The sequence below is a fragment of the Styela clava genome, chromosome 10 (assembly GCF_964204865.1).
Source record: "Styela clava chromosome 10, kaStyClav1.hap1.2, whole genome shotgun sequence".
NCBI lineage: Eukaryota > Metazoa > Chordata > Ascidiacea > Stolidobranchia > Styelidae > Styela > Styela clava.
In genome coordinates this window covers 16501018-16515055 of record NC_135259.1, presented here as the reverse complement: position 1 = coordinate 16515055, position 14038 = coordinate 16501018, and the positions used below count along the sequence as shown (strand labels likewise).

Below are 14038 nucleotides of genomic sequence, written 5' to 3'. Positions count from 1 at the left end.
TGTCAAGTTAATATATTATATATATATATATATATAAGTAACATCCCCGAGCGGTTGTTTTTTTATTCTCTGACACGACCGGTTCCAGTCTCGTGGTATGATTACTTGAAACTAACATAATTAGAATCAGAGGGAGAATATTTTTAAGCTTTACTGTACATGAAAAAAGACACCACAAGTGCGAGTTCAAATATTTGAATTAATTCACTTTCATGTCAGATCGGAAATAGCATTATTATTTATAATTAAAATCGTTGAGTGACTCGTTTTTCATTTCGTAAAATGCCAAAGTACCATGTTGCAGTCTAGTGGCATAATTATCAGTTAAAATAAACATATCAACGGATTTTGGAGATTTTCTTAAAAACCTACGGTTCCTGGTATTTACAGAATTGTATTCGAGATATCCAGTGACTATTTATTTTTCCTGTATCTCACATTTAATTGGAAAACCTTTAGCGTTTCCTGTATATAAGAAAAAGCACCACAAATGTACGTTCAAACACTGTATTGACCATTTAATATGGCTGCTGGTTTTTAATCTGGTATGGGCTTTTTGGTATGATGGTCGTTGTGTTTTTATATCAGTCATGTTGCATATTCTATCTAGTCTCTTCTATATTCTATTTAATTTAGCCAATGTTATTAATTTTTAACAGTAATTCTCGATATGAAAGTAATACTTGAACATTTATTTTGGGAGTTGTGTGTTTTTGCAATTTTATTTAATTGCGCGGAGCCGAGCATTTCCTTGGGTAGATGCAATCTTTCATGCGATGAAGACCATCATGCACATGTACAAGTCAATCAGGGTTTAGCAGTAGGACCACCTGGAAAAGCAGGCCCTGTTGGCCCGCCAGGCAGTCCCGGACCACCCGGAGTGCGAGGACCCATTGGAGAATCATGTGATTGCACAAAATACGACAACGTTCTCAGCAGGATAGTTCGTAAGTGATCGTTTATAAATATGCTTGAACAGAGGGGCGTCGGAATATTGCAATTTTATCTATAACTTAGGAAATATTCCATAATCCGAAACTTTGTGCAATTATTGCCATTTTAATCATGTTATTCTAATTTGGAAATGGCTGCCGATATAATTACAATGGTGTCAATCGTCAAGGAAATATCCTCGGTATCCTTTCAATATAGTTGCATTACAACTTCATTCTCGTACTTTGAACATCGATGCCATTTTCGTTTAAACAGTAAACACATGTTCAACTCTAAACTTGCAAAACAGGGGTACATAGAGATACTTTGAATTGTGAGAATGGCAGGGCCGCCGTATTTAATTGCTTTGGAGCAATTCATTATTGGACACGAAATAGACAAATTAGTATATATCGTTTAGGCATTATCGTTCTTGTTGGTATTTTTGTCCTTGTTGTTACGAAAAAAATCTCTTTTCTCATTAACTACCGGGCCAATTGCTTTGAAATGTTCAGTGGTTGAAGATTGTATTTTTTACGCTGAATGAATGTTCCTTTTATACATTTCAAAACTTTCTGTGGGCTTCATGTGATTTACTTTTCATTTCAAAGTTTTGTGTGATGAACTAAAAGAAACTTCAAAATTGAAAAAAAAAAATAACTTACTGTCTTTCTACGCGAATGTCGGAAGTTTTTTGACGGTACTGGTACTGTAAAAAATAAGGTAAGCTACTACTTCGCTTCGGTCTTCGTGTCCGTATATTTGATCATCGCCCTCTTGTTTTCAAAGAGGATATATTTGTTTGGGTATAGTGGAATAGGTCCTATCCTGTATCCCTACCTTATAAACCCCACTGATTCAGTCAGAGGTCAATAAGCACGCAATATCTTCTGTATTGTCGAATGTTCACATAGGCTATTGTAAAAAGTACAATCCAATCAATTGTTTCAAATAGTAAAATCAAATAATGAAATACACTTAAACCCTTTTTTATACTTGCCCAAACTTTTAACTGTTGATAACGAGGACGGGAATTACGTCATCAACGTTTTGCATATAACGCTGCATAAGAATACCCAGAATATCGCACAGTAAATAAAATCGACCTTATTTTATGCAAGTAACATGCGATATTAGCAATAAATAGTTAAGAGTAATGGAATACGCCTGTAAAAACATTTTTTAATGGGACAAGTTTCCGATCGCATACAGCAGTTCGTTATATCGGTATTAACAGCAAAACAAACACAGCTGGGGCGACGATTGATATTGATGAGTTGATAATATTGGAACTCATAAGTTGTGGCTTTGTGCATGAACACGTAAACCAACGTCATGAATATGTTGAAATATGAGACGATATTTTTAATGGTGTTGTTCTCAACTGTCAGACTTGACATTTTTCGATCGTACGGTAGGGCGGACATGCGTTAATTAAAATGATCCTCTGACTCAAATTTTGCGTTCCGTAATTTTATACCTCATGTTTTAAAGCTAGTCCGTATGCACTGCGCTTTATGTTTCAGATCGAGCGAGATTGCCAACTGGCGTAATGAATACAAGTAGGACTGATTTCTTCAAGCGTCTGACAAGAACAATAATATAATATTCAATTTCAGAAAATCGTTTTCGGGATTGCGTTGAAGTGAAATCTGTTATAAGAACAAGTGGAGTGTCGGTGATTTTTCCTTCAGATGAATATGGTGGGGTGCATGTCTACTGTGATCAAGATACAGATGGAGGTGGATGGATTGTAAGGAAAATGAAGCGACATTTTTTTACTATCGATTTACTGTAAATAGTTTTATGGCAATAATGTCTTAGCTTCCTATGCCATATAATAGGGATGGCGAACCACTGACCCGCGGGTCACAAAGTGACCCACCGCGTTTTATTCGTGACCCGCCAAGGTACGAATAAAATACTAACATATCAGTGATGGAAATCGTTAAAATCGGCCTTAAATTAAACGAACAATAACTAAACTATTATAATGTAATGTCAGTTGGGCAGTCAGGGCTGCGATCGATTATATTCAAATTGTTAATTCAGGTCCGGTATGGTAATTTTTAAAACCCCTAATCTTGGACAAATGTCTGCACCGCTGTGTACCTTTCGTTATTCAGCCATTGGCTCTGACATCGTATATGACATAATGATGCAATTGATCTGTTCATTTTTCGTAACGTCTTGTCTCTTTCGGAAGTGTATCTGCCGACTGTTTTAGGGGTTATACGAGAACTAGATGCTACTTTGCATTTTATTAGTTTCTCGCTTACAATGCCGTTGAGAAAACAAAATCCTTCAGACTTGAAATAAAAACCTAGAGATCTGAAATAACAATGGAGCAGTGAGAGTGCCTTAATGTGGTTGAAAGCTGATCGAAAAACATAACACTATCAGACTGAAATTCCCTCCAAACTCTTAGGAACCGTAAAATAATTTGCCGCATCATCCTAAACGTTATTGGTAATTCATATGCACCAACCGAAGCTTATAAAATTTCAAAAGTTTCTTATAGATACAAACATTGATTAAATACCTGTGACCCACACGCGTCTGTTTCGTGATAAAAATATAATTTTTGACCCATTCATTGAAAAAGGTTCGCCATCCCTGCCATATAACCACAGCCAAACAAGATTTCTAAAGGTGAAATAATTAATTGAATACCGTAAGTTGATTTATTAACACAACTTCACCTCGGTAAAATTTTCTAAAAATAAACAACAACAAGCTCGAGAGCAAAAAAAACTTTTGCAACCTAAATCGCAAAAACCAATTAATCGACCAAAACAAATAAATTCAACTAAATTGTTGATTTACGCTTCTATATTGTATCCGTTGAATGAGTCTGGATTGCTACATTAAGGCTAAGGTACAAAGTTTACCAGATAGCACGCGACACAATCACTGACACAGACCATCGCATGGGCTCCTCCATATAAAGCTTTGACCTAATTATTTGGCTCTGAATCTTGTTTCCAGCTTTAAAAGTAATATTCTATTTCCAGGTATTTCAAAGACGAGTCGGAGGACCGGAAGATTTTTATCGAGGTTGGGATGATTACGTCACTGGTTTCGGCAGCAAAGAGCTGGACTTTTGGTTGGGTGCGTCATTTTAAATACCAGTAAGAAATCAAATTGCATAAAGTAAAAAAATCAGCAATTTGATGATAATTATAAAGTATCATTTGAAACAAAGAATACTATGAATCATACTGCAGTACACAATTTAGTGAATAAATGCTTTACATATATAAAATATTCGAAACTCAATTGTTGTTTTCTGTGAAGTTTCCGGAAGGTTTTTCTAAATAACATACGACAGATTTTGAAGAAAACTGGGTTAGTTTGGAGAAATCCCCCCGCCAAAAAACACTTGCACCGTCGCTCAAAAAAATAGCAGTTATTCAGTTATGGCTGGGGTTTAGAATGCAAATCTTTCCCAGCCCGAACCCTAACTGGATAATTATTAATTTTTATTTTCAAAATACAACGAGGTCGATTTTCTGAAATCTCATATTTTTGCATTAGTGGCGGGGGGTTTCCACAAAATATTCAAACACTGGATACTGGCACTATGTCAAAAAATGTATAATGTAATATGTATATTAATACCAAATGCTATCAGAACTAACCTATATTGTATCATTTTCTATTCAGGATTGGAAACTATTCATCAACTCACAAACAACGGTACGTGGGAACTTCGGGTCGATTTGAACGATTTTGAAGGAAATACGGCATTCGCTAAATACAGGTGCACATTGTTAATATTGATTTAAAAAAAATTTTAATAAAGAAAAGTATAAAAATAGATAGAGATTTTAATAATTAATAAATAACGGCACCCCCGTAGTATGTGAACCAAGATGGTTGACACCGGTGGTGTGTGTGCCAGGTTAAGCCATAATTTCATTCCAATTTTCCTTATTTTAGTTCTATTACAAGTTCGGGGTCTAGCCAAGTGACTCTCGTAGTATTTGTACCTGAAATTATGGTCTAACCCTAACCTGGTATACATACTACAATCTGGTGTCCGACTGTCCGCCATCTTGGTTCACATACTACGGGAGTACCCGCCAAAAAAAGGGCTACATTGTCACTGGTGGTTATTGAAAATATCAAAATTATTCGAGAATTAAACAACAATTCTGCGCTTTTTTTGTATCAAAGTGGTCTTTGAAGCTGAAGCAATGACCAATTAAGAACATCCTTGAAAATGAGCATTTCTAAATAATATGCTGCGACAGTTGAGCTTATGGGCATTTCATTGTTTAGTTCATTTGCTGTGGCTGGATCGTCAGACAACTATCGTCTCACCGTGTCCGGATATTCTGGAAATGCAGGTATGCGGTCTAGTTTAACCAAAATATATATATTAATTCATCTTTCCTAAAAATTTTATAACAATAATTTTTTAAAAGCTTTAGTATGATAGGATTTAAATATAATATTTATCCCGGAAGACGGATCAATCATATGGAGAACCACTGCCCGGTTTGGCCGGGCCATATCGGGTATGGAAAGGTATTCGTTTTCAGATGTATGGACTTGATGGTGGAGGAGGCCGTAACCGATCAGCGGTTACGTGAATCACCTTGCACCGTCTTCAATCCTCGTTCCACCCAATATTCAAGTCCACGTGGGCTATATAGATATCTCTTAGTATTTAGGCGGCCTCTTATCTCCGCAACATTTAACACTGGTAGTTCCCAACCTGTTCTGAAGGCTTTTTGGCAGTCGTGGACCCCGTTTACCATTTCAGTGGTATTTCGATGGTAGATTCCAAATCCCATTATGTTCAACAAATCGAAATCACCCCGTGAAATACCCTTTTTACGTAATGAAACCTGGAATAACGGGGAGTTTCCTTGTGAAGGAAAATCAGTTATTTACCTAGCAATGTGCCCTCTCCCCCTCACTAACTGCCCTGTGACCTACTTGGTGGGCCCTGGGTCCCCGGTTAGAAAACGCTGTTTTACACTTCCAACTTTTCTTCCATGTTTTTGCTTAGTATAAACTGCCGATATTATACTACAATCCGACAAAAACAATTTGATTCGTCATTCGTAATTACCGCTGAACGTTTTAGGTGACAGTCTGAGCGATCACAACAAGATGCCTTTCAGCACGAAAGACAGGGACAATGACCTTCACACTACCGCGCATTGTGCCACCTATTACACAGGGGCGTGGTGGTATAAACGGTGTCAAACTAGCAATCTGAACGGCATTTACAATAGATCATCTGCGAAAGGAGTCTCTTGGTTCCCTTGGCACTCAAGCCACGTCAGTTTAAAACGGGCGGAGATGAAAATAAGAAGATTGGATTGACATGACAAAAAAATTTAAATACAGTTCAGTTTAAAAAGAACATGACTATTATAAACAATTAATCATCATTTATTTGCCAACACAATATAAATATAAAGACATCATGAAACAAAATATGGCGAATGTCATACCAAAGACTAACCTTAATTGTGTGACACGATTCACGAAGAATCTCGAAAGCCCAACGCAGACACTTCTAAAATTATTGCTAATTATTTTCGAGACAACAGAAAATGAGGCACCGTAACAACTTAAAACATAGATATAAAACAATTTCGGAAAACAAGAAATCGGGCCGCCACTCTCATCTGGTACCACCGCACTAGAGAACCGTAGAATGTGACCAAACGTTTGGATTAGTTTTCTCACAAACATGGATTCAAGCATTCCCCCAGACCTATCAGTGTGCATGCCGATGCCCAGTCTAGAACTCCCCAAATAATTATTGTGCGTTTACTATTCCACTGGTGAAACTATTAAAACCTTCTCTTTGGAACAGTGTTTACAGGTGGGTGAGCCTCGAGAGGCGGTATCTTGATACACTATTGGTTCTTAATCAACAACAGTCGTATAAGCAAGTTGGAAAACACAGCAACATTCCTCCAATAAACTAATTATAGTGCGTTCACTATCCATTTAGAATCCTACATCGGTCACAATTCTCTTTTCAGCAATAACAGTTTGTAAACTACCCGCATATGGGTGCTCCCGAAAGTATGTATACCAGGTTAGGGCTCAGTTTGTGCGTCATATTGGTACACATACCTCCGGAACGCCCGCATGTTTGACAAGTCTTTATGGCAGACCGAATAAGAGCAATAGACGAGGCCCTATTTTTCAGACCCTCGGGTGAACAAATATAACCAAGAGCCAAATTTAAGACAGCCATGCGCAATATCAAGGTGGTCAGATATTCTGTCATAAGCAGCACTTAAATAATATACTTTTGAAGAGTGGATCCCGGTATTCGTGAACCCTACCAGAGTGGAAACGAACACTACCTGAAAAAGTCTTTATTCAGATGTTGATTCCTGAATTAGCAAGGCCGCTTTATTTTAATATCTCTCAAACTTCTAATTATGTAATCCAAAAGTCAGACACTTAAACAGAAATCATTCCGCATGTACAGCAAAGACTCCAGAAACCAATGGTTTTCTTTCCACTGCCAGAGCCAAAATGAACAATACTTTTTCACATAAATATTAATAGATTTAAGCTAACAGTACAGCACAAAATATTCAGAACGTTCCAGCTTTCATAAAATATCCAAGAGTTAACCCATACTTAGATGACAATCCACGGTAGATGTTCCAGAGTTGCAAAGCATCAATACATCCATTCTATCTCAATTATCTTCCAAGAGCTGCCAGGTCAGAAAAATCATTTTAGACGCAGTGCAATGCACTTCAGACGTCTGTTATCAGTTAAGGTACAAATTAAAGTACTTTTTACAATTGACAAAAAGTCTGCAAATGAGCAGAGAGATATTAAGTTAGCATACCAGCTACTTCATTAGAATCATGTAATAAGTCTTGGCGCAGCGTATTACCGCTTAAAACACCTAGTATCTCCACTCGCTGAATGGAAAATCGTTACTACAGAAGTCAGCTTTCTGGCGCAGCGTGTCACCGCTTCAAACGCCTTGTATGTACAAGCTCCCAAGTGTCACATGGTAAGTTTGTAAGACGCAGCGTATCACCGCTTCAAACGCCTTTTAAGTATGTGAATGTAGGATTGTTCAAGTTGAGATGGTTGCCCATAACGATATCTTCATATCATTTAAATTAAATACACGTACTTGCACACCATGGCATTCTACTAAACGAATTGAATAAACGGAGCATATTCAGTGAGAACAATTCTGAGTTCAATCGATTTTTAAAGTCTGAGTTCACTTGAAATAGTCTATCTAAAGGAATTTCCCACTGTTAGGGTTCATAATAAAACAAGCCAATGAGGAACAGAAAAGAGAACATGATTTAAATGTTTCTAATTTGATACAGATGCACAGGTAATAGAATACCAATGGATATAAGACAAGATTTTGCAAACAATTTGCCTTTCACAATATTTTTTAGATTGTTCATCCACTACACTATTAATGTATTAAAAATTTACATATAAATGGCAGAATTATGAGAAAAGCAGTTTCGCTTGCAAACTGCTTAATAGCCTTCACAACAAGGCCTAAACGCCTTCCAAATCAGTATTATATACTAAACACTAATCTGAATTCATAAAATAGGCTATTACTTACTAGGCAACAAGCAAACTGCACTGCAAAATCAGTCAGCCATATGTCGAACATCTGACATATAAAAGTGTTTTTGGCAAGCGTTGATAACCAAAACTAATCCTTGGAAATTTCAAGGCAGTGCTGTTGTCAAATTTACAAATGGGAACATGGTTTTATGAATACTGTCCATCATGATATTGTAACATGCCAGTCTTGTCTGGCCTCAGTAGAGAAAAAAAAATTAGGAAAAACAAAAAGGTAAAGCAAAATGACAAATCTATTTTTTTGCAGTGAACTTAAGAAGACAATTTAATATCTGGGCCTATAACCCATATGATTCATACGACCTTGCGGTGGTTGATGCATAGGTTGGTTCAACATCATCGGGGGCATTGATGGTGCTCCTTGGCCCCCTAATCTTGGAATGGGGTGACCTGTTGGGTGCATACCCAGAGGCACACCTGGGTCTCTTCTTTGACCCATTAAATGGGGATCTGGGGGATAACCAGACGGTGGGTACTGATGTGGTGGCAGTTTAATAATATCTGGTGGGAGGTAGTCCATTCCACCTTGTGATTGGCCCATATCGGGGTGGCGGCGAGGGGGCGTCGGTCGACCTGATGTCACATTGGTTGGTATAGGTCGAGGTCCTCCCCCTATTACAGGAATTCCTTGTGGCTTTTCTCCACCCTGAAGCATGTCTTCGTTTCTTGGTGGGTGATCTCGTCTATCCCATTGCATCATGTGACCAGGCGATCGATTGCGTCTAGAAAAAAAGAAACAATTTTTGCATTCTGGTAAAATCTTGCAGTTGCAATTAGACCGACTAGGAAACAATTGGAGTAGCAATAATGAATGTTCAAAAAAACATCAAACGAATAAATGTTTGAGAAACAAACTTATGTAATAAGGGTACTCCCATGGTATGGGTACCAGCTTAGGCCATAATTTTATTCTGATTTTCCTTATTTTTGTTTTATTACGAGACGAGGACTGTCTGTGTTAGCCAATTGAATATGCCCCCTGCCCAAAGGTTTCAGTCCCTTTACACAACTTGATGTAAAGTAGGCGAACAAACTTAGTTACCGCCATATTGGTACACACACTTCTGGAGCATATAAACTAATTTAATGCCTATTTGGTGATAGTTTTAATGAGGTTAACACAGAAATAAAAGCTACCTCATTTCCATATCCATGTGTGATGATTGACGAGGTGGCGATCGTTGTGGACGAGGAGCGTTATCTCTGAAATACAAAAAATGTTATTTAGTTGAAGTGATAAAAAACCAGTGTAAATATTGTTTATAAAATGTAACTTTTTATGTCACGCTTACATAACCCGCCAGTCTAGGTACTAGGTAGGCAAAATTTTTAGCCCTTTGTCAAAAAAACAGTGCCCACCCCTGATCCAGCCTGTTACAACAAATACATCAATTTTAGCAAAAGAATATTGTCCGGAAATTGCCTCATATTTGCAGACTTTTTAATCAAGAATCAGACAACATCGTTCCTTGATAATCATTGGCAATATGTAACTATTTAACGTCATTTCAATTCATCTTGATAAACTACACACCTAGCATCATGTCCAGTCTCCCTTCTCTTCTTTGCCAGCATTCGATCAAAATCCATGTTGGTATCCGAACCCCATCCAGAGCTATCACTCCCACTCATGCAATAAATCTGTTAATAACGGAATAAAAGAACTAAAATATACAGGGTACATAAAGTCCCTTACAATTTAAATTTGGCTATGAAGTCTGTTCTCAATATATCTTAATCAGGTTTGTTGTTTTTTTTAATCAATAATTGTTTAAGTATTCCTATTCCATTTAATACACCAGCGCGGACCAAAACAATATATGGACTCAACATAAAATTTGAAGACTTTATGAACACCCTATGTGAATGGATAAATATGCCAACTAGCACAGGTAATCACTGCTCATTGATTCAATCAACAACGATTCCAAAAGCAAACTTTGCTGCCAGCATGACTAACATGGTAAAAGCAAAACTCCTCATTGATCAACGTACCAGTTTTTCAATTTTAATGGTTTTAATGGTTTTTCAACGATTTCAAAGACTTTTTGCTCTGGACAAGACTGATAGATAAGAAGCTACTTATTTAAACCCAATTCATTACACCCGGGGTGAGGTGATGCTATTTTGATCACGATACAATGTACGAATATTTTTATCTAATGCGATAGGTACCAATGCTTGTGAAATAGAATGCTATACAGAAAGATTTTGTCTTCGAAAATTTTGTCACAGCAAGTCCAGGATCCTTCTAAATTTTTCTCTACACTAGCAATCATTAGATTATCGCAGCTTTCTATTACGACATGCATTCAGAGTAGGCAAGAGCTCAGCATTAAAAATCTGTTGTTTTATTATATGAGAATCATCATAATGCATGCTGTTCATATCACACACAGACTTATGGAGAGAACTGAGGAGCAAGAGAAGCATCTCAATCAATATTATATCGATTAGTGATTTTGCTTTTAGGAATGTAAGAAAAACGAATTGAAGACTTGGATGAGATCAAAGGTTTAAATTATAGGTGGTCAAATTGTACTATTGATTTGGTTTACAGAAGAAGGATAAGTAGTTAGTCTCGCAGACAATAGCGCAAGTTAGAATTGTTGTCAAACTTCTGTATCCGAAAATGAATCCTATCTACTCCCGACTCATCAACTAAGCATAGAAAAAATTGTACCTCTCAAAACAAACAGGAAGATATAATATAATATGAAATGATAAATAATTAACAAATAAAACTTATACCATATCTTGTTGTGATTAATAGGAAATGATAGAAAAAATTTAAATTTGAAAAAGAAAATAAAAGCCTACCATTCCATCATCCTCTGGTTTATCCCAATCATGGTAATTTTTTCTTGGTAACTGACGACGTGAACGTTTTCTACCACGAGACATGTGACCATGCTAAAAATAATTTGATAACAACTTCAGTTAATTCAGCATCATACGCATTCGCATCAGAAAAATGATACACAAGCGTTTGCCTCATATTTGCAGAACATTGTCAACAACATATATCTGAATTAAATCTTTTCAATAATCATCGGCAAGAATGGGAATGAAATTGGTTGCATGAATGATATTCACAGAGCAATTATGTATCATCATCTATACATCATAACACCAAAATATTTATCAAAATCTATAAAACTCTTCGCAATTCTAATTTAAATGCGGCGAATTAGTTTGAACAGTTTATTGTATCAAAATTATATTAGTATTAGTTAGTATATTATTATTAGTCAGAATACAGAGCTAGCAACGCTTACAAAAACATTTTCTCATATGACTAATTTTCACTATAAACCCTCATTAGCATGCTTATCTTACTTCAACCAGTCAATTGGTCTTTATCCATTAATCCTAAGCATTTGCATAAGAGCGCTTGGCGTGTGTAGGCATATACGCAGCCTATTTGCTTGAAGCAATTTTAAACCCTAGCTCTAAACAAGCCTCTACAGCGACACATACATACTGAAGATGCTACGACAAACTACAAAGGACTGGCAACATTTTGTGGTGCTGGGAACGACCTTTGATGCAAACAAACTTACGTCTACTACTTTATAATAGATGGGAAAGTCGTATAATAAATAAGTAAAATACTAACATGTCGTTTTCTTCCTTCTTGTATTGGTCGATCATGAGATGCAGGAGAAGGTCTTGAACGTCGTTGTTCTTCATCAATCATACGCATCATCATCATGACATCTTCGTTGTTATGAGGATCTAGTGTACAGAATGAAGAAATGAGGAATAACAACCATAACATTGTACTACGATTTTATAAAAGAGTAGGATAAAAACCTAAATGTGAACTAGGTTGAAATGAAGAAAACAGAACAGACATATTGCCTCATATTTGCAGAACATTGTCAACAATATAATTTAGATTAGATTATTTAAGTGTATAATCACTGGCAATTCATCTTAGTTACATATAATAAAAGAATTCTTTCTATCAAAATTTAGATTAAATGAATCCCCAAATTACGAGATATGATTTTTATGCATCACAATGTCAGGAATATTTCTTTTTTATAAAAGAAGGTCTCTGTGCTTGCAGTCATAGATAATGAAAACTTTTTTTCACAAGCTTTTCAGTTTGGCGCTGCCCAACTAATTTATTACACACACTATCATGGGGAGAATGGACTTTGAACCAATGACATTTAAATGACACCACACAATATTTTACATACCGTATATGCTCGTTTTACCGCCCGATTTTAATTAAGGGCCCGTTTGAATAACCGCCCGATGTAAAAGCTGATTTTTCAGTGGTAGAGAACAATAGGAAATAAGAAGCGCTTTTGTCTCAATTCAACCATTTCTTGCTTTAGGTTGTTTGGTGTGTCCAAAAATTGATATATTGAGAACTGACTCCATAACAAAAAAGGGCCTTTATGGACACCCTGTATATCACTTAAATTACTAACTCGTTTGGTCTTGTTCTATGTAATTAATACTTCATCTCAATTGATTGAAAATATTGAAATGTAATTGAGATATACCTCTACCATCCCCTTGTCTCCTTCGAATTGTAGCAATATTATCAAGAAGTTCCTGATCTACTTTGGGTGGACCTTTCTCCTGCACTTCTTCCTTGTCATTATATCTCGCCTCCATTTTCTTTTGCCACAATTCAAACTCTTGTGGGTCAGTGGGAATAACTAAAGGCAAAGGTGAGGGGGTTCGTTTTCTACGTGGGGGAGGGTTATGGTCCCCACTGGGTCCCATCGGGGGTTTATGCTGCTGGGGGTTGTTCATCATGTGTTGGGGGTCACCGGATCCTCTATGATCTCGTGGGTGATGTGGAGGGTACCCCGGTCTTTCACGCCCTTGTGTCATGAATTGTGGGTTTTCCCTTGGGAATGGTGGACCCCGTTCTTGCATTCCTGGGTTGTACGGAGGAGCCCCAGAATGAGGTGGATAGTCCATAACAGGGGGCCGTTGTTCATTGGAAGCCGCGACTCCTGCAACATATAAAAATGTTTTTAACACATATTGTAATGTTTATTTTCATCAGGATGAAGACCTAAAAGTGAAATTAGGTTGAAATAGTTATGAAACAAACAGATAAATTGCCTCATATTTGCAGAACGTTGTCAACAATACAATTTGGATCATTTAACTAAATAATCATCGGCAATTCGTCGCAGATATTTGTAATACAAGAATTCTTTCTATTAAAATATAGATTGAACAAATCCCGAATAACGAGATCTGATTTTTATGAATTTTAATAAAAAAAAAACTAGCATTTTTTTCGTAAGCTTGGGACTTAAGTCAATCAAGTTAATCAAAATTTATATTATTAATGTACATTGAACAGAATCCCACGGAAACAAGAGTTTATTTTTATGCTTTCCAATGATAAGAATATTTCTTTTTTCGGAAGCTTGTGGGACTAAATTCATTTCAAGTTGATCAAAATTTACATCAATGTACTTAGAAATTGTAGAATACAAAATCA

The 14038-nt window shown here is 36.6% G+C and overlaps 2 protein-coding genes across 7 annotated transcripts in view; one reads left to right on the top strand and one right to left on the bottom strand.

Moving 5' to 3' along the window:
• Positions 1-631: 631 nt before the first annotated feature.
• Positions 632-6769, top strand: LOC120338351 (microfibril-associated glycoprotein 4-like). The gene is made up of 6 exons (XM_078116956.1): positions 632-947; positions 2553-2686; positions 3948-4044; positions 4600-4696; positions 5218-5285; positions 6032-6769. Exons 1-6 carry the CDS (start codon positions 671-673, stop codon positions 6271-6273), a joined length of 915 nt encoding a protein of 304 aa, XP_077973082.1. The 5' UTR covers positions 632-670; the 3' UTR covers positions 6274-6769.
• A 532-nt stretch (positions 6770-7301) lies between these two features.
• LOC120338337 (uncharacterized) overlaps positions 7302-14038 on the bottom strand; it is a 32405-nt gene continuing 25668 nt past the window's right edge. For all 6 annotated transcript variants that reach the window (XM_078116954.1, XM_078116949.1, XM_078116953.1 and 3 more), the window contains 6 exons: positions 13077-13538; positions 12173-12291; positions 11374-11466; positions 10088-10194; positions 9691-9756; positions 7302-9275 (listed from right to left, as the gene is read on the bottom strand). In XM_078116954.1, coding sequence (XP_077973080.1) covers positions 8819-9275; positions 9691-9756; positions 10088-10194; positions 11374-11466; positions 12173-12291; positions 13077-13538 — 1304 coding nt within the window. In that variant the 3' untranslated portion in view covers positions 7302-8818. The remainder of the gene's footprint in view (positions 9276-9690; positions 9757-10087; positions 10195-11373; positions 11467-12172; positions 12292-13076; positions 13539-14038) is intronic.

Coding starts and splice junctions, on each gene's coding strand:
- LOC120338351 (XM_078116956.1), top strand. CDS start 671: ATGAAAGTAATACTTGAACATTTATTTTGGGAGTTGTGTGTTTTTGCA. Junction 2,687..3,947: donor CAGATGGAGGTGGATGGATT/GTAAGGAAAATG, acceptor TTCTATTTCCAG/GTATTTCAAAGACGAGTCGG. Junction 4,045..4,599: donor AGAGCTGGACTTTTGGTTGG/GTGCGTCATTTT, acceptor TTTTCTATTCAG/GATTGGAAACTATTCATCAA.